The sequence below is a fragment of the Halichoerus grypus genome, chromosome 1 (genome assembly GCF_964656455.1).
Source record: "Halichoerus grypus chromosome 1, mHalGry1.hap1.1, whole genome shotgun sequence".
Classification (NCBI taxonomy): Eukaryota; Metazoa; Chordata; class Mammalia; order Carnivora; family Phocidae; genus Halichoerus; species Halichoerus grypus.
The window spans coordinates 192741686-192762024 of record NC_135712.1 but is presented as its reverse complement, the minus strand read 5'-3'; the positions used below and the strand labels follow the sequence as shown (position 1 = coordinate 192762024).

The 20339-nt window shown below is 38.5% G+C and overlaps 1 protein-coding gene across 14 annotated transcripts in view; it reads right to left on the bottom strand.

Moving 5' to 3' along the window:
- The window catches only part of ERC2 (ELKS/RAB6-interacting/CAST family member 2), a 984330-nt gene that overhangs the window by 800275 nt on the left and 163716 nt on the right, over nt 1-20339 (bottom strand). For 9 of the 14 annotated variants that reach the window (XR_013449531.1, XR_013449532.1, XM_078076915.1 and 6 more), the window contains 2 exons: nt 5103-5126; nt 4044-4460 (listed from right to left, as the gene is read on the bottom strand). Coding sequence is in view for 12 of the 14 variants with exons in the window: in XM_078076915.1 (XP_077933041.1) it covers nt 4044-4460; nt 5103-5126 (441 nt within the window). In the remaining 2 variants the exon portion in view is untranslated. The remainder of the gene's footprint in view (nt 1-4043; nt 4461-5102; nt 5127-20339) is intronic. The other 5 variants (XM_078076909.1, XM_078076931.1, XM_078076919.1 and 2 more) reach the window with 1 other exon arrangement.

The window sequence follows — 20339 nt, the reverse complement described above, 5'->3', positions numbered from 1 at the left end:
AGTCAGCCACATTTTTCCACTAAAATGTAAAAAAAAAATACCCTGACAGAAGAACATTCTAAAACTCAGTAGAGAATATGGAAACAGCTTATAATAAACTTTGCCTTCTAGAATAACTAATGGAGGAAATTACCCAGTTACTTGGCCATGGGAAACAACTATTTGTATATTTTTACATATTTTGCAGGTCACAAGTTAAAAGCACACTTTTTATTTTCTAATATAGCTTTTTTCCAAAGTGTTTTTACAAAGAACACCAGTGCAGCAAGACAAAAGCAAGTTAAATAAGCTTGAGAACCTTCCCCTTGCTGGGAATGACTGATGCACACTTGCATATTAAGGAGTCTTAGAAGTCCTACAGTAAACTCTACAGAATCCAGCATTTTCCCAAGTTCATTTGGCCCTGCAGCCCTTTTTCTCTCATAGCGCATTATCAGCATCCCACAGAATGGCTGCTCTGAAGAGCACATTTTGGGAAAGATTCCTCTAGAAAAGGGATTTCATGAAATGGTTTAATGGCTGAAACTCTGGAGTCAGCCCAATTCGAATACCAGCTTCACCACTGGGAAGCTGAGCAAGTTTCTTAGTGTCACCTGTTCCTCAGTTCCCCCAGGTAAAATGGGCCAAATAATAGCACCTACCTCCCAGGCATGGGTCTTTCCACATGACTGGAACAGTCTTCTGAGAGCTTTACATGGCTGGTTCCTTCTTGTCATTCAGGTCTCCGTTCACAATATCACCCCCTCCAAGAGGCCTTCCCTGATCACCCAATATCAAGTTGGCCCCACCCAAGTCACTAGTTCTTCATCGTCTTCTTTTCTTCATGATACTTCTCTGTTTAACTATTAAATTATGTTTCATCCCCACAGAATATAAGCACGATGAAGTCAAACTTTATTAGTTATGATTGCTTTATCCCAAAACAGATCCTCAGTAAGTGCTCACTGAATGGATGGATAACTGAATGCACGAGGTAGTTGTGGGAGTTAAATATGAATAACGGAGAGCATCCTTTGAAGTGTCTGAAACAGAAGCATCTATACAGATGCTGTTACGAAAACTTCTAAGGAATGGTGAGTGGTTAAGGCACTCATAATTCTTGCACTATTTAACTTGCCTTTTCTTGCTGTATTGTGGGTAAACATTTCGTGGCATTTATTCAGAGATGTGTTGGTAAATGGGCTTTAGGGATGGGGTGGCAGAGGCGTAGGCCCTGGGGGTAGCATTTGCTGATTTCCATGGTGTAAATATTCCCACCATGACTAATTTCAAGTTATCAATGGTTTAAAAGCAGGCTCACAAAATTTCTGAAAATGTAACAAATGGCTCTCAGAAGCCAGTACAATCCTTCTCTTGGGGAACGTCCTTTCAGGCCTCCAAGTCTTTTTGTTGAGTTAAGTTTAAAATGAGATTTTTATATAGAGACACCTTTTCCACATGCACCTTCTTGATAAGCCAAGAAAAAGGCAATCCACTGACTTCATCTGATGCTCAAGGAAACTAGCTGGATGTGTTGGGCTGAATTTTCTGTACCACTCTCTGTGGGCTCTCAGACTGATGGTTAAGGCTCTGAACATGATCTATTTCCATGCCAGACCACTGTGAGGGCAAACTAATCTTGTAAAACACAAACTGAATTTTGTTTAGATTCATTTAAGTGGAGGCATCCACACAACAGTATCAAGGCACCATCTACCTAGTGCTACCGATGAGCAGAATCTAATAACAGAAAAATAGTGACTCTGCCCTGACCACAAGACCCCAACATGAAGTCAAGGTCAGTGCTGCAGATGGAGGTTTCTCTGGAATCGCTGCCCGGCTGTACATGCAACTTGATCCCTTGGCACCCAAACTAAAGCAGCAGCTTTTTTCAACTATGGCAATCTCCAGCCACAGTTCTAAGATAACACAACCAAAATTTCAAAATCCACAGTTGCTTTACAGGCAAGTGATTACTGCCAGTAGTTATTTCTTCTCTTCTATAAACTAAATGTAAAGTCTAGGGAGTAAGGCAGGAAGAGATTAGTTTATGCTCCACTCTATTGGTTATTTATTGCTGTGTAACCAATTACCCCTAAGTTCAGCAGCTTAAAACAGCACACATTTATTATCTCACAGTTTCTGTGGGTCAGGAATCCAGGCACAGCTTAGCTGGGTCCTTTGCTTCACAGTCTCTCACAAAGATGCAAGCAAGGTGTCAGCCCAGGGCCTGTCATCTTATCTGAAGGTTGCACTGGGAAAGGATCCACTTCGAAGCACGCTAAGTGGTTGTTGGCAATTTTCAGTTCTTTGTGGCTGTTTGAGTGGGGGTCTCAGCTCCTCACTGGGTGTTGACTAGAGGCTACCTCAGTCCCTTGCCACATGGGCCTCTCTCACATGGCAGCTTGCTTCATCAAAGCAGGCAAGTTGAGAACACAATAGTCTGCTTACAAGATGGAAATAACAGTCTTATATAACCTAATCATGGAAGTCACATTGGCATCCCATTACCTTCAGCATATTCTATTGTTTAGAATCAAGTCACTAGGTTCAGTCTATACTCAAGGACATGGATTTAGACAAGGGTATGATTTCAAAGAAGTACAAATCATTAGAAGCCTAACCATGACATTCAGCCTCTTGGAATATGGATCGGAAGACCCAGTCCCAACAAAACATCTCTTTAAGCATCTCAATCTAAAACCAAGCCATGTGGTTTCCCAAGCATGTTGTTAATGTCTCATGAAAATAAATCCAGGGAGAATAAGCATGAAGGACATTAAGTCTAAAGATACAAAAGTCTATTTAAATGTTCTAAGCAAATACAATCTACATCAGAGAAAACGCCTGGGAGCATCTGCATTAGCAAGCCCCATCATGGGAGCATGTTTTCTAAACAACCAAAAAAATGACTCACGAGAACTGCCCATCCAAAAAGGTATATAATGGGGCGCCTGGGTGGCTCAGTTGGTTAAGCGACTGCCTTCGGCTCAGGTCATGATCCTGGAGTCCCGGGATCGAGTCCCACATCGGGCTCCCTGCTCGGCAGGGAGTCTGCTTCTCCCTCTGACCCTCTCATGCTCTCTCTGTCTCATTCTCTCTCTCAAATAAATAAATAAAATGTTTAAAAAAAAAAAAAAAAAAAAAAAGGTATATAATGCCAAGAAATCTAATTTGGTCTGAAAGCAAATATCTTTTGGAATTTTTATTTATTGCTATAGAATATATTAAAAATATAATTAATGCCATTTTATTGCTTCTTATTTTCTGTGAGATCTGTGTCTCCCTCAGCATTTTGCCTACATGGTACTTTTGAGATCCACATCCACCATAGCAGCAAGGAACTGCTGTAAAAATTTCAAAGCTTGGCTGTCACCCACATTTTTTCTAAGCTCTATCCAACTACATATCCTCAGATATCTGAGCACCCCAATATTCAATAGTAGTGGCAGGCTGGAGAGCCTCTGAAGGACTTCAAATGATTTAATCCACTAAGTGCAAAATGCATACTCAGAAAACCTGGGACAGTTTGTCCTAGACAAAAGAAAATGCAGACGAAGATTATCTTAAACCTAAATGTTCAAAATTGGTCTGCACATTTTACCATTCTTCCCAGAAATATCCAAATGCTTTATTTTCTGCAAATGCTGCCCCAATTCAGCCATAAAAATATCTAGGTTCATTGTTTTGCTAATCACCTATTTGTTTTGCTCCTTTAGAGAGATGTATTTGATAAACATCTAAAACTTAGTATTGTACTTAAAAACCCTGAAACTATGGCCATCTGTGGGAAAGCAATTGTAAACCACCTTAGAGTTGTCACGTGCTGCACATACTTGGATCCCGAATACGTGTCGAGTAACAATGGAACATATGTGTAGTGAGCAGAGAAAAAAAAACTAATGCAAAATTCCAGCTTAAAGGTGATAAGCAGACAGGAAGATTATAAAACGGATGCCAGGAAATTTTGTTAAGGCTGCAATCTTCCAACCTGTTAAAATAACTTGGTAACATATTTTAACTTGTAAAATATGGCTTTGGGGAAATAGAGTGAATGTCCTTACCTCTCTAAGATGTATGTTTTCCTTCTCTTTCTGGTCTAAAATCACTTCTAAGTGGCTGACTTGAGACTCAGCCTCTGCCATCCGCCGTGTCCGTTCATTGTCATCCTCGAGACTTTTAGAAGGCAAACCTTTACTTTGCAACATCTCAAGAAGCTTTTTAATCGACTCGTCTCGGGCGTTGAGGGTCTGTTTCTGTGTTTCAATTCTCAGCTCCATTTCCTCCAAGGTCTTCCTTAAAAGGAACAGCTCCTTAGCTTGTCTGTCATGCTCAGCTTGGAGCCGCCGGAAGTTCTCCTCAGTCAGCTCAATGGTGAAGTGCTCAGCTCCACGGTTGCCACTCTCTTGCTGCAGGAGGTGATTGAGGTCTCTCTGGGTCCGAAGCTCATCCTGAAGGGCTTGGATTGTCAACTGCAGGTGCTGTGATGAGAAAGATGGAGCAGGAGAGGAGAAAGAAGGGGAAAAAGTCAATGGAGATGCCAAGTGCTATTTGCTACTACCACACCATGAAGATGGGATGTTAATCATGAGGTAGGTCCAGAGGGCCAGCCGTGAAGTCCTCCAGGGTGACTTCAGAAGCATGGGACAGCACATGGAGAGGGGGAAATTAATTCAATGATGCTTTCTGAATGTCTTAGGAGAAGAGAAATGTACACATACACAGAAACAATATATTAGTGTCAGTCACGAGGGAAATTATACATCTACAGAGTTTCAGTTGAGGAAGTGGAAAGGATTAGAAGGGAAAGTCTCACAAACACACCTTCTTTACGCCCGTAATGCTCCAGACTCAGTATTCCTTGTTTCCTAAGGTGTTCTTTATTCTACTATCCATTATTTCCCATGATAAATGCATTTCCATTTAAAAAAATGAAAATAATAGCATCCACTACAAGTAGACACAAACGAAGACTTTATTTTTTACAAATAAAGCTGTGAACAGGTTTAGTAAACAGGACTACTGCATCTGCAAGCAAAAGGGAACAAATGCAGACAGGGACGGACACAAACACAAGGAGGTGAGGCAGAACAAAACAAATAAGCCGCAAAGAGTGGACAAACCTTGGTTCTTCTGGCATCCAGTAACTGAACAGCGTGGGAAATGGAAAAAAAAAAAAAATGAAGCAAAAAATCAACACAAAGAAAAGTCCAGTGCAAGCAAAGGATATTTAACAGAAAGAATCAACATAAAGTACCTTCACAGAGAAAAAAAAAAGAAAAAAGAAAAACAATTTCTTATTACAGCAAAGATCCATAAGCTACACAAAATCTATAGCACTGCTGTTTGATAAATATGATCAAAAGAAAAAAAAAAAAAGAAGAAAGTGAGGTTAATTCCACCTTTTGTTTTTCTAAATCTCACTGACCCAGGAACCCAAAGTCTTCAGTATACTACCAGGAAAGAAAGCACAACACTCCAGAAGTACCCATATATTATTCCAAGTCACCATTTGAACCAAAATCAGAGTGAAAACACCAAAGAAACAAAATAGTTACCAGTTATGAGAAAGGAAACAGTTGCATGAGGACAGTTGGTGAATTCTGCAACACCTTCCCCACAGGGCCAACCCTCAGGCTGGTCAGAATAGGCAGCCATAAGCTTGAAGGCATTTTTGTCCTAGGAACAAACCAGGACACTTCGAAATTCAATCACCAGCCAGTAGACCAGACACAACGCTAAGCAAGGGAATCAAAATGAACACAGGGCATAGCTCCTGCCCCCAGGTACCTCACAGTACTGTAAGCCATAAATAATACTATGTCTAAGTTATATAAATATTGGAGCAGTCCACATTTCAAAATCTTTCTGAATTCCTAAAGCTGGCACCCAGAGGTGGTGAGATCTTTCTGAGTGTGGTCTATGCCCAGAGATTAGCACTGAGTATTGCAACATCTTGATTAAACTATTTGTGGATCTATTTCATCTTTCCATTTAAGAACACCCATTGAGACATTCCACAAAAGACAAGTATTCTCTTTCTCATCCATGTGCCACAGTGCCTCACAGGACAGTGACTGAGAGTGAGCACCTGGTATGTATTTAATGATGGTAATTATGAATTTTATAAACAAAATTCACTCCTGTAAAGTGTAAAATTCAGTGGTTTTTGGTATTCACAGAGTTGTGCAACCATCCACACAATACATTTTAGAACAGTTTCATCATTCCAAAAGAAGGTGCAGGATACAAAATTAATATAAAGAAATCTGTTGTGGGGTGTCTGGGTGGCTCAGTTGGTTAAGCATCTGACTCTTGATTTTGGCTCAGGTCATGATCTCAGGGTCGTGAGATCAAGCCCCACATCAGGCACTGTGCTGGGTGTGGAGCCTGCTTAAGATTCTCTCTCTCCCTCCCCCTTTGCCTCTCCCCCCACAGCCCTCCTCACTCTCTCTCTCTCTCTCTCTCCCGCTCCAAAAAAGAAAGAAATCTGTTGCATTTCTTCAGGCTAATAATGAAATAGAAGAAAGAGAAATTAAGAAAACAATCCCATTTACAATTTCACGAAGAAGAATAAAATACCTAGGAATAAATTTAACCAAGGAAGTTAAAGATCTCTACACTGAAAACTATAAGACACTGATGAAAGAAACTGAAGACAACACACAAAGAGATATTCCATGCCCATGGATTGGAAGAATTAATACTGTTTGTTTATTTGTTTGTTTTAGAGAGGGAGAGTGAGAGAATCTTAAGCAGGCTCCACACCCAGTGTGGAGCCTGACACAGGGCTCGATCTCACAAACCTAAGATCATGACCTGAGCCAAAATCAAGAGTTGGACACTTAACTAAGCCACCCAGGCGTCCCAGGATTAATATTGTTAAAATGTCCATTCTACCCATGGCAATCTAGATTCAGTGCAATCCCTAACAAAATACCAATAGTACTTTTTCTCAGAACTAGAACAAATTATTCAAAATTTGTGTGGAATCACAAAAGACCTCACAAAGCCAAAACAATCTTGAAAAAGATGAACAAAACTGGAAGTATCACAATCCCAGATGTCAAGATATAATACAAAGCTATAATAATCAAAATAGTATGGTACTGGCATAAAATTAGCCATATAGATCAACTGAACAGGATAGAAAGTTCAGAAATAAACCCATGCTTATACGGTCAACTAATCTTTGACAAAGGAGGCAAGAATTTAAAAGGGGGAAAAAACAGACTCTTCAATAAGTGGTGTTGGGAAAATTGGACACCTACATGCAAAAGGATTAAATTGAAGAACCTCCATACTGTTTCCCATAGTGGTTGCACCAATTTACATTCCCACCAACAGAGTAGAAGAACTCCCTTTTCTCCATATCCTCAACAACACTTGTTATTTTTTTCATCTTTTTGATAATAGCCAGTCTGACAGGTGTGAGGTGATATCTCAACGTGGTTTTGATTTGCATTTCCCTGACAATCAGCAACGTTGAGCATCTTTTCATGTGCTATTGACCATCTGTATGTCTTCCTTAGAAAAATGTTTATTCATGTCCTCTGCCCATTTTTCAATCAGGTTGTTTTTTTGCTAGTAATTTATGTAAGTTATTTATATATTTTGATATTAACCCCCTATCAGATATATGATTTGAAAATATTTTCTCTCATGCAGTAGGTTGCCTTTTCATTTTGTTGCTGGTCTCTTTTGCTGTGAAAAGCTTTCTATTCTGATGGAATCCCATTTGTTTATTTAAGCTCTTATTGCCCTTGCTGGAGGAGACTGACTGGAAAAATATTGCTAAGACTGATGTCAAAGAGCTTATTGCCTATGTTTTCTTCTAAGAGTTCTATGATTTTAGGCCTTGCATTCAAGTCTTTAATCCATTTTGAATTTATTTTTATATATGGTGTAAGATAGTGGTCTAGTTTCACTCTAGCATGTAGCTGTCCAGTTTTCCCAGCATCATTTATTGAAGAGTTTGTCTCTTTCCCATTTTATATTCTTGCCTCCTTTGGAATAGATTAGCTGACCATATATGTGTGGGTTTATTTCTGGACTCTATTCTCTTCCATTAATCTATGTGTCTGTTTCCATGTCAGTACCATATAGTTTTAATTACTATAGCTTTGCAGTATAGCTTGAAACTAGGAAGTATGATACCTCCTGCTTTGTTCTTTCTCAAGACTGTTTTGGCTAATTGGGGTCTTCTGTGATTCCACACAAATTTTAGGATTCTTTGCTCTAGTTCTGTGAAAAACGTCATTGGTATTGTGATGGAGATTGCACTGAATCTGTAGATTGCTCTGGGTATGGACATTTGAACAATATTAATTTAACAATATTAATTCTTCCAATCCATGAGCATGGCATATCTTTCCATTTGCTGGTGTCATCTCAAATATCTTTCATTAATGTCTTACAGTTTTCAGAGTACAGGACTTTCACCTCCTTGATTAAATTTATTCCTAGATATTTTATTATTTTTGATGCAATTATAAATGGAATTATTCTCTTAATTTCTCTTTCTGATAGATTATTAGTGTATAGAAAAGCAACTGATTTCTGCATGTTAATTTTGTATCCTGCAACTTTACTGAATTCATTTATTAGTTCTAATAGGTTTTTCTTTTTTTCTATATATAATATCATGTCATCTGCAAATGGTGACAGTTTTACCCCCTCCTTACCAATTTGGATGCCTTTTGTTTCTTTTTCTTGCCTAATTATTGTGGCTAGGAGTTCTAATAATATGTTGAATAAAAGTGGCAAGAGTGGGCATCCTTGCATAAGCCCTGACAATTGCCTTCTTTCTTTTTTGCAATGAAAGTGCCTGACTTAAGATCTGATTGCCAAGGCATCCACTTTAAAGAGGCATCCACTTCAATGATGGCTACCTTGAATAAACACATTATCAACCACATGACTAGGTAAGAGACAGACTGCCTGCCCCAACTGAGTCTCCTTTGTTTTAGAGATCTTGATTGATTTCAATCACCGACGTTTTGAGCCACTTGTTTCTTCTCTTCCCACACTTTAAATCTTTCCTCTTATGTTTTAAATTCACCAATAAAGAATGAGCCCACAAAACCCTAGGCCCCCACCCTTGATCCCAATAAAAGCAGAACCAGACCCATGCACTCTCTACCGATGACCTCACTGTATGGCCCCAACTCTGCTGTGCAATTTCTAGGTTCTTTAAATGATAAACCTCTATATTTTTTCAAAGTTTCTTGATGGTTATTGCTGGAGGGCATCTTGCAGTCATACTAAGAACCACAAGGGTTAATCCAACGACAATAATGGTTTTTGATAGACTGAGACTAGCACAAAACAGATTTATGAGATGATCTAGGTTTATTTGGAAACAAACATGAATTGGGATGATCAGACTGGAAATCATCCTTTCTGAGAGTGACCAAAACTGATTGGTTTTCTTATGCGGTTCACAGACTGGTCAAAAGGGAATTCCAAGGAAAAACTGCCAAAATGCTTTGAGCAGAGACAGCAACATTGGAAGACAACTCTGTAAGGGGTTGGGTGGGCAAGTTGCCTATCACTCTGATCTTCTGTTTCCACACCTGCAAAATGGGGATAATCATAATGTTTATCTCACAGAGTTCCTGTGAAGAATAACTAAGATAATGCATCAAGGGCCAGGTTTGAGAGTGAAGGGAGAGAAGAAGTTTGGTAGAAAGGAAGGAAGAAGGAAAGAAAGTAGAAGAGAAGAATAAGAGGGAAGGAAGAAGAAAGAAAGGAGAGAGAAATGAAGGGAAAATTGGTCCATTTATCCATTCAATATACATTTACCCAGTATCTCCCTTATACTCATGAAATATAAAAAGAAAGAAAGAAAGAAAGAAAGAAAGAAAGAAAGAAAGAAAGAAAGAAAGAAAGAAAGAAAGAAAGATCCATGTTCAGGGTCCATGTAGATAAGTAAACTGATAGTAACTTTACTATGTTATGAGGGTTATAACAGAAGTCATAGCCAGGTGGCTAGAAATTCAGAGCGGATGTCACCCAGGCTGGAGACATGTGGGAAAACATCCTAAAGAGCCACCACTGAGCTGCATCTTGAAGAGCAATTGAGAGCCAGCCCCATGAAGAATGATGGAAAGAGAAGAGAAAGTATAAAAACCCAGAAGCAAAGACAGACCAGACCTATTAAGGAACAGTAATAGCAAAAATCTGGATAGTGTTTACCACATGCCACACAATGTTCTAAGCTTTTTTAATCCTCACAACCACCTGTGAGGTAGCCACTGTTTAAGATCTCCATTTAATGGATAAGAAAATGGAGATGCAAAGTGGTTGAGTAACTTGCTCCAGGTCATCCACCTAGGTAAGTGGCCCAGCCAGATGTTCATCCAGGCTGTCTGATACCAACTCCCCCGCTCAAACCATTATACCATCTAGCCTCTGAATTGGCACAACTACTTCAGGATTCTGGAAAAAAAGAATGTAGGGCAGGGGGTAAAAATTGTGAGAGGAGATAGGCAGGCAATTACGACAGTTATAGCAATTCTTATAATTTAAATTTAGCCATCTAGGCTGTTCCTCATTCAGAGGTTGTCATGATAGATGCTTCCAGGTTGTATATTTATTAATAAGCAAAATCTACTTTCTAGATAGCCATTTTATTAGTAACTAAATGACTTCAGCATGACCAAACACAATCTGATAATCAACCTAAAATTTAGTTTTCAAAACTTTCTCAAATTCATGTGTCATTTAGTTTTCATTCTCTTTTAAAATATTTAAAATTAAGCATAGATCTGTTCCTGAAAAGGAATTCTTGAGCAAAAGGCATGTACCTTAAAGAGTCCTGATCATCTTTCTGCATCATATACTGGAGGATGGGGAGGAGATCTGAAGCAACCTCTCCATCTATCTGTCTGTCCTCCCTCACCATTCTACTTTTAAGAAATTCAAATCCATCAAGTTTCAAAATTCATTTACCAGATAGCCATTTCTAGTTAGATATTTAACACAGGCAATATCTATTTTAAAATATAAAACCACTTGTAATAAATGATCTACTGAAAAGAATATCCTCTCTGTGTCTCAGTTTCCTCATTTGTAAAAGGGGGAAGGACAGTAATAATTCCTAACACATAAGATTGTTAGATTGTTGTGAAAATTAAATGAGTTAATACATATCTAGCTGTAGAAAGTTCCAAGTACAGAGTAATCACTTATATCAGTCAGGATAGGCTAGGATATGCTGCCTTGAGAACAGCAAAAAAAAAAAAAAAAAAAAAAAAAAAAACCCATATTCTGAAAGACATAATCCACTTGACACACTGATGACATGGAATCAGAACTCCTAGAGCTCAAAGAGACCTTAAAGGTTAGCCTGTTAAACTCATTTTACAAATGAGAAAATCAGATCACACAGGTTAAATGACAGACCCAAAAGATTGATTCCATTGCCAAAGCCAGAGTTTCAGTTTCTGGGAACATGGAATCTTGGTTTCTAGGATCCTGAACTCCATCCTTATATAAATTCTAGTAACCCTAAGAGTAGACCAAAAGAGGGTGTCTCTCTACTTAACAACTTAGGAAATGGCAGTGGTACCTCCTACGGGGAGGCTGAGAAATAACCTAAATCATTTCACTTACTCACTGGATCCCACCCAATAGTTAAATAGCATGGGACACTCCAAGATTAATATAGGAGACTTCCTTTCTACATCTTTGAAATTAGACTGTTAGCTAATTAAAATTGGCTATTAGAGTACAAGCTCAATAAAAACTAGCTCTAAAAGATTCAGATACAATACAAATGAAATCTCTAGCAAAGCCAAACAACTTCTCTAAGGGCCAAAAAGTAAGAAAAACAATGCACAGTTTTCAATTCTGCCCTTCCTAGGTTATTCAGTTCCTTCAGATTGAATCACCTCCCCCTTCTCAACCATGAAAGTACATTTCTTTTAAGGCAGTCACCCAAAACCTACTGAATCAATAGTCAAGAGCATTCACTTCAGTATGTTACCTACATCAGGTACCCACCTACAAACCAACAACCTATAAGGTTGTATTCTAGGGCCATCTCTTTGGAAACTCCCAGTCATCATTGTGGTCTCAGCTTCCCAAAGCCTCAACCCCTCCTTGTGTGACTTCCATTCTACTGCATATCTGGAGAGGGAAGCCCTTCCAATGTCCACCTGCACTGGGAAAAACATCACCAGGTGATCCAAACTCATACCTGGGTCCCAGTCATACTGCTGTCAACTTAGTACTTAACGGCACAAGGGCAACAGGTGGCAAAACCACTAATTCCCTTTAAGGACAAAAATGAGTCTGTGAGTGGATGGGCATTCAGAAAGCTTTTTACTCCCTACCCTAATTCTGGGATCATTCTCCAGTTGTTCTCAAAGAATCAAAGCTCAAAAGGCAAATCCCTTCTCCACAGCCTTCCACTGAGGACACCACGGAGAGAAGCAAAGCAGGTGTCACAATGTCATCCAGACTACTCTTCATAGTCACTCTGCTAGGAGTGCAAAGAGAATGCATTGTGATCCTGATACCTGGCCTTCAACCCAGTTCTTTTTTAACCTTTTCCCCTTGATATTTAATTGCATACTTTGAAATCTGCCCTGGATAGTAAAGACTATCCCCATCTCCAGTCCACAAAAGGAAAACAAAAGTTTAAAATCATTGGTCCGTCCTTTAAAAAAAAACATGTAAACAGAATGGGAGCTTAAAAAGATTAGTCTGTCCAATTGATTCCAAGTCTCAGACAATCAAGGAAGTCATAATGACTTCTGTTTCCGGCATTATGGCAGGCTATGTTTTTCTAATAAGCCCTCCCACTACACAACAGCTAGATAAAAGCAAATATATCTTTCAAAGCATTGCTGTGCTTACAAGAAAGTAAGGAAAATCTCCAAGAAAGAGAAAGATTGATAGAAAGAAAGTGAGCTTTTCAAGGGCACATTCTGGGCCAAATTTGCATTATACCCCCAAATCTAGCACATAATAGGTATTCAATTAACAGTGAAATATGGACAGAAAGATGAGAGGACCAAAAGGGAAATTGTCTCACCAGATGGTCGGCACAGGGGAACACTGTGAGAGCGAATAGGTTTCCATTCCTCTTTGCTTTGCTGTACTTAGACTAGGGGTGGGAGAGTGTGGGGCGGGTGGGGAGGGAAGGGGTGTCCTTGACCTCAGATTACTCTGTCCTGTTCTTTCCTCCAAAACTCAAAATGCCTCACGTCCACCAACTCACTCATCTGACAAGACTGCTCTGATGCTGCCAGCACTATGTCCACTTCACAAGAGGATAAATTGGGCTGGCTTAAGGGATTTGACTGCAATCACATTGTTAGCAGATATGGGCCAGTGTCTAAAACTGAGGTTTCCTCCAGCCAATTCTAAAGTCGCCCCTGCTATAAAAAATATAGAGAACTTCATTTTGCACAACTCTTACAAGCTCCCATAGTCACTTAATCTTGAGAAAAAAAAAAGTAGACAATAAAAATATGAGAAACTAAGCCATACTTGCGTTTATATGCAAAGGGGGGGGGGGGCGTGGAATATACGTTGCCTTAGCCAACATTCAGAAGAATGACTTCCAATAGCTACTGGAGTCAGAATCTAATCCAGATTTCAGAATGTCTAAAACACAAAAAGGTAAATAGAATGAAAATATAATTATATATGTATGATGTGCATGGAACACACAATTATTTAAATAGGGACTAGCCAGATGTTTAGAATCTACTGTGTCTTATCCCCAAACATGGAAAATATGAGTTCCTGGCAAATTTGAAAAAATTTGTGACCTTAAGCTCTTTTCCACACTATGGGGAAAAAACAAAAAAATGATAAAGTTTTGTACTATAAAGCAGTTTAAGGTTTCATTGCTATGAAAACCGTCTCTTAGCTATATAAAAATATGAATTGGCTTATATCCAAAAGTCTTGAACTTTTTTTTTAATAAATCCATACTCCTTCTCAAGCAAGGGCTTAACATAACTCTTTCAAAGAAAACAGAATCTCTTTGCAGACAACTTGGCCTGCTCTGCTTCTCCTGTGACTTTATTTTCCTATTTATCATTTTTGAGTTTGTCTCTAATCAAATTTTAGGGTAGGTTCTCTGATCCCTGTTTCCATAATCCCATGTGCAGGATGTACAGCACTCCTCATGGCTTCAAACCTTCCACAGACCGTGTCATGTGTGTGAAAAGACAAACAGCAGACGCTGGTTAAAAACATGTGGCTCCCAGTGTGCTGTGGAAGAGTTGCTCTACTTGAGAAAGGTATAAAAAGATTAATATTTAGACATATGGTCCTAGGCTTTCTCCTTTAGTGTAGACAGAATAAGCACATACAGCTAATAGAGAATAATATTGATAGGCAATTTTTAAAAGCACCAATGCACCAGGATCCTGGGATCCCCACACAGAGACGTCAGTGATAACTGCAGAACCCACTTTGGTCGATAACGTGACATTTTGCCAAGATACATAACACTAGGAAGAGTATATATGGAAAAGACCTCTTGGCAGTTGCTTTTCTAAGCAAGGAGTTCTGGTTCTCATTACAGAACAGTACTATTAGGTGGCACAGTATTGGAATATTGTACTGAGCTGAGAGCTAAGGATAATTCTAATTCCAGCTTTGCTACTAACCAATTATACAATCTGGGGGAAATCAGTAAATTTGTCTGGGCTTCCAAGAACAGTGGTGATGAGCTGGGTTTTGAATCCTGGATCTACCTATTATAGCCTATGTCACCTTGGACAAATTACTTAAGTACTTTGAGCATTGAATTATTCATCCATAAACAGGAAATAGTAATTGTAACTAATGTACAGGGTTCACACAAAGACCACATGAGATGTTCCTCACGTAAGTGAACAGGTTTCCATAAAGCATAAAGCACCGGGCCTGGCACATAATGAATGCTCAGTAAATGTTCACTGTTATTACTATTGACACAGTGGTGGTGGCTAGAGGCCCAGAATTAAAATTTCTCTCCTTCCTCCCATTTGGGCAGGGAAAAGAAATGAGTATAATGTACATAAATTTTTGATCATCAAATAAATGCAACAGTGGGAAACAAAATGCTAAGCACTTTGGCATTTTTTAAATAAGGGAAACAGGAAACAGTTGTTTTAAGACCAACTTAAAGATGGCTAAAATTGATTTCCCATTAACTGGTCTATAAATAACTCTAGAAGGGGCTCTCGGGAATAACAACATTTCTGTTTTGAAAGTCAGGGTTTTTTCCCTACTAGTAGGCAGTAATACATAAGCAACTATAGGACAGGGGCATCCCCTGCTGTTGACACCACTCAACCTATTATAGGAATGAATGAATGAATGAATGAATGAATGAATGAATGAATGAATAAAAAAACAAGTTTAAGAAATATTGATTTTTTTAAACGTGTCTACAGAAGCAACCCAAAACATGTAAGCATGGAAACAATGGTTAAAATTGGAACTTTTCTATTATTAATAGCCACACACAATTAGAGGACAGTTTTTTTCATTTTAATTGTTTAGCAAATCTTTAATATAAATGCCATTTTAATATCTTGATTATAATTTCCTTCTCTGTCACCTCTTCACCCCACAGCATGTTTATTTAACAAAATTGCTAACCATCTAAATATTTTTAAAACAGGTAAGCGGTTTTACTTAAATAATTATCATTTCAAATAGCTGAGTGGCATGCACTGAACTACTAATTTTTCCCTACTCTGAGCCACACGGTTCCCTCAGCCAAACTGTAGTCCTTTCTATTCAAAATTTTCATAAGGAGAGATTTTTCCTAAATACTTTACTCTCCTGCTTCTCTCTGCTTCTTGTGTCACTCCTGGGAAGGGGGATAACTGACCTCCACAAAATTCAGAATGTGGTCCTTGGAACAGCAGCATCAGCATCTTATAAGAAAGGTAGAATCTCAGGTCTCACCTCAGCCCTACAGTATCAGAATCTGCATTTTTTAACAAGACCACAGGTAATCTGAAGCACATAAAGGTTTGAGAAGCACTTCTCTAAACTTCAAAAAACAAAATTTCAGCCTTACTACTGCTTTACGAAATGATTATTTGGTAATAGAAAGGTGGGGAAGGAAAACATCATGAAAAGAGTACTGTGGTATAGCCCTAAGAAGTATATTGAAAACTTAGTTTGTGTGATTCATAAAATCTGAGTAAACTATGAGTAGTGCTCCCCAATATAAGACATTACTAGATAAAGCAGACAAAGCGGGATTTGTTAATTCATTCAACCATTATTGAGCTATGTGCTATTTGACAGACATACATACTAAGTGTCCTCTCCAAGTCAAAAAAGAAATCCTGCCAGCTTAAATATAAATAAACATTATATATGTAATATATTTTATTATATACATAAAATATGCAATTATATATTATAAATAATATATATTGCTATACATACTGTTTATTTTTAAGAGATACATAATATCTGAATTGTAATTCTGTACTGTTATTTACTATTATTATTCAAAAGGATCTAAGGGAAACTTTCAAGAGTCCATCTGAAATGACAGAACTAGGCTTTATAATTAACTGTTTTATTCATTTTTAGTTTTAAATAGCATTTCTGTATGCATGTCTATGCTCTTGGTGGAATTTTATTTATTTTTTTTATTAAAGATTATTTTTAAAGATTTTATTTATTTATTTGACAGAGACAGAGACAGAGAGAGCAGGAACACAAGCAGGGGGAGTGGGAGAGGGAGAAGCAGGCTTCCCGCTGAGCAGGGAGCCCGATGTGGGACTCGATCCCAGGACCCTGGGATCAGGACCTGAGCCAGAGGCAGCTGCTTAACGACTGAGCCACCCAGGCGCCCTCTTGGTGGAATTTTAAATGACTGGGAAAACCATGAGGAGTCTGAGATGAATCTTCTTTTTCATATTATAACTTGAACAATATAGGGAACTTGAACACTATAGAGAAAATGTGAATATACTGCTTCCTAAGTAGCCTAATCACTCGAATTCTCTAAGTATTTCCATTTTATCAGTGCACTAGAATCAAAAGTCTGGACCTTCATTTCTTTCTCTGGTGTGAAGGTGAGATACTTACTGTATCCAGACAATGTCTATGGTCTTTAATATTTTACACATAATATAAATATATATGTAAAGAGTATGTGTGTATGTGTGTGCGTGCATAGAGAGAGAGAGAGAGAGAGAATGAATGAATATTCCATAACCCACAAACAAAAAATGGCCAACATACCATAGGAAAGTAGTATGACTAGACAAGGAAAAAAAACTAGAAAAAAATACATCATAATGATCATTGCTAGGGAGATGTGTATGGGGAATGACTGCTAAAGAATATGAGATTTCTTTAGGAAGTGATGAAAGTGTTTTAAATGTATATACTAAAAATCACTCAATTGCACACTTTTAAAGGGTGAAGTTTATGACACATGAGTTATACCTCAGTCAAGCTATTAAAAGTGATAGAAGGTGGGAGCATGAAAGATGCTTTTCTTGGGGCACCTGGGTGGCTCAGTCAATTAAGCATCTGACTCTTGATTTCGGCTCACGTCATGATCTCGGGGTCATGGGATCAAGCCCCGTGTCAGGCTTCACACTCAGTGAAGAGCTGCCTTGGGATTCTCTCCCTCTTTCTGCCCCTCTGCTCCTCTCCCAACTCATGCTCGCTTGCCCTCTCTCTCTCTCTCTCTCTCTCTCTAAAATAAATAAATAAACCTTTTAAAAAATCTCACTAAAAAAAATGCCTTTCTTTGTATTTCCCATTTTCATTTAGCAAATATTTTTTCCAAGAATAATTTTTGAATGCCTACTGCTATAGACTAAATGTTTATGTCTCCCCAAAATTCATATGTTGAAACCCAGTCCCCACTGTGATGGTATTTGAAGGTGGTACCTTTAAGAGGTGATTAAGTCATGAGAGTGGAGACCTCAGGAATGGGAATGATGCTCTTATTAAAGAAACCCCAGAGAACTGTCTTGCCCCTTCCACCATGAGGACACAGTGAGAAAACAGCTCTCTATGAGCTAGGAAGTAGGCCCTCATTAGACACCAAGTCTGCCAGCACCTTGATCTTGGACTCCAGACTCCAGAATTGTGAGAAATAAATGTTGGTTGTTTATAAGCCAGGCAGGCTATGGTATTTTTTTATAGCAGCCTTAATGGACTAAAACACAGGCCATATACTCATCACTGCTAGGCTAGTTAATATTCTTTGAGTTGCAAGCAACAGAAATTGACTTGACCTGTCTTAAGCCAAAAAAAAAAAAAAAGGAAGATATCGGTATCTCCCTGTATCAAAGCAGCAATTGTAAAAAACAAAACCCAGGGAAAGAAGGAAGCAGGACACAGCAGGAACCTTTGTGAAAGGTTTGTAACTTGGTTTCAACAACTCCTTGATCAAAACTGTAAAGACCCAGGACAGAAGATAGAACTGTCCTGGCATGAGCCAGGTATCTACCATGAATCAATCAGTTGTGGCAGCTGACCCTGCCCACCAGGAACTACTCCAAGGGGAAGGAGATTTCTTTAAAGGTGAATAGAGATCCTAAGAAGAATCTACTACAATTGCTGTTGTAATTAAAGATTTTAAAAGAAGCAACATATGAAAAATATAAAAGTGCTATGCTATGGTTATGTTTATTCAGGGTAACGGATTCCAAAAGAGCAATATATTCAAGACTCAGGTGAAAGACATAACCATGCAAGTTCAAGTTTCTGATATCCAGCAACAAATACTGGAAAATTTAAAGAGAATTAGAGATTAACAAGACTTTGGAACTAAAAAAATAATTAATTTGATAGTGAAAGTCCTAAATATTTTATTGAGAATAATACCTCCAATTGAAAACCCTCTTTGATGTCAGAGGCCTTGGGCTGATCTCCAGCTTGATCACTCAGTAGCTGTGGGATTGATCTGATCACACACGAGCTGCAGGTTCCCACAGCCTTGGGAGGGCTGTATGACACTAACAGGTTACTTCTGTTTTCTAGGTCTCAGTTTCCAGCTCTTTTAAAAGCTGCTAAAAATACAAACATCTCACAAAACCACGATAAGATTAAACAGATAATGCATATCAGATACTTAGCAAGTCCCACTTCAGCCCACAGGAAGCCATCATTTTTAAAAGCCACTGTTATGAATATACAAACCCAGATTACAAACCCTCCCAAAACGCAATGGAAAGAAATGAAAGTAGAGTAGGGGAAAAAAAGTAAAATTATGTTTGCCTGTATCATATACAAAAAAAATCCTTTAACCCAGAGGAACTTGGCCACTTTGGATGTTAACCTTTTAATAGCAAATAAAATACTTTGAAAGAACCACCCACGATTTTCTACAAGCTGGTATATGCATTTTAAAGACACAGCAAATATTGAACAACAGAAATCACTGAATGTTGGTGATGAAAGGGATCAGAAAGATAATCATCTTTGCTACTTTTTACAGGAGGATAAACTTAGGCCCAAAGAGGGGGACCTCTTGTCACCTGAAGCCACAGCAGAGATGGCAGCACTGCTAGTTATAAAACCCAGACACCAAACTCTTAGCACACTGCTGTGTCCGGGTCTTCCCCTTTAGCCCCATGCACCAGGTTGTTTTTTTTTTTTTTTGGTCACTGAACTGCAAAAGGATTCTGTTACCACATAATTAGTGTCAGGGTATGTGTAACAGCTGCCACGAGCCAGATTTCCACACTGGAGTCAAACATCTTTGGCCCAGACGCATCTCTTCCACCACACACCACCGATGGCACAGCTGCTATGACCACAGTCCATACCCCAGCGGCTCCAAGACCTCAGGAGTTGGAACAAATGATTAATTCCAACCAAGATGAAGTAACTCTTCTCTCTGAAAGGACTTCTTAAAGAACACCTTTAGCAAATTTTGAAAGATTTAGCATTCTTCCACCTGAGAGCTTAAAGACTTTGAAAAGGGTTTAGAGGAATTTTTCCCCCAAAAAAAGTATGTGAGATAAATGTCCAGAATGAAGGGGGCCACTCAGAAACCTGGAAAAGATAATGATACGTCTCAGGAGATCCATGCTATTGTTGGGCAAGCCAAAGCAAAAACCAGAAAGAAGGAACAGTTCTTTTGCAGATACCATCACTGGAAGAACATGTTATATGGCTGAGAAATAAGATCCCTTGATACCAATCCTCAATAATATCAATTTGAGATTATTTTTATTTTATCTGGATAATTTTGTATATATTATTAAGAATAAGAGTTTTCCTTAGCAAAGACTCAGAAACCCATATATGCATTCATGAGCATATAGATACATTTCATATGCTTTAAGATTCTTTCTCAAATCTTTAAACCAGTGAAAGAGAATAGAGTTTTCTCCAAAAGAACAGTAAAAAGTATT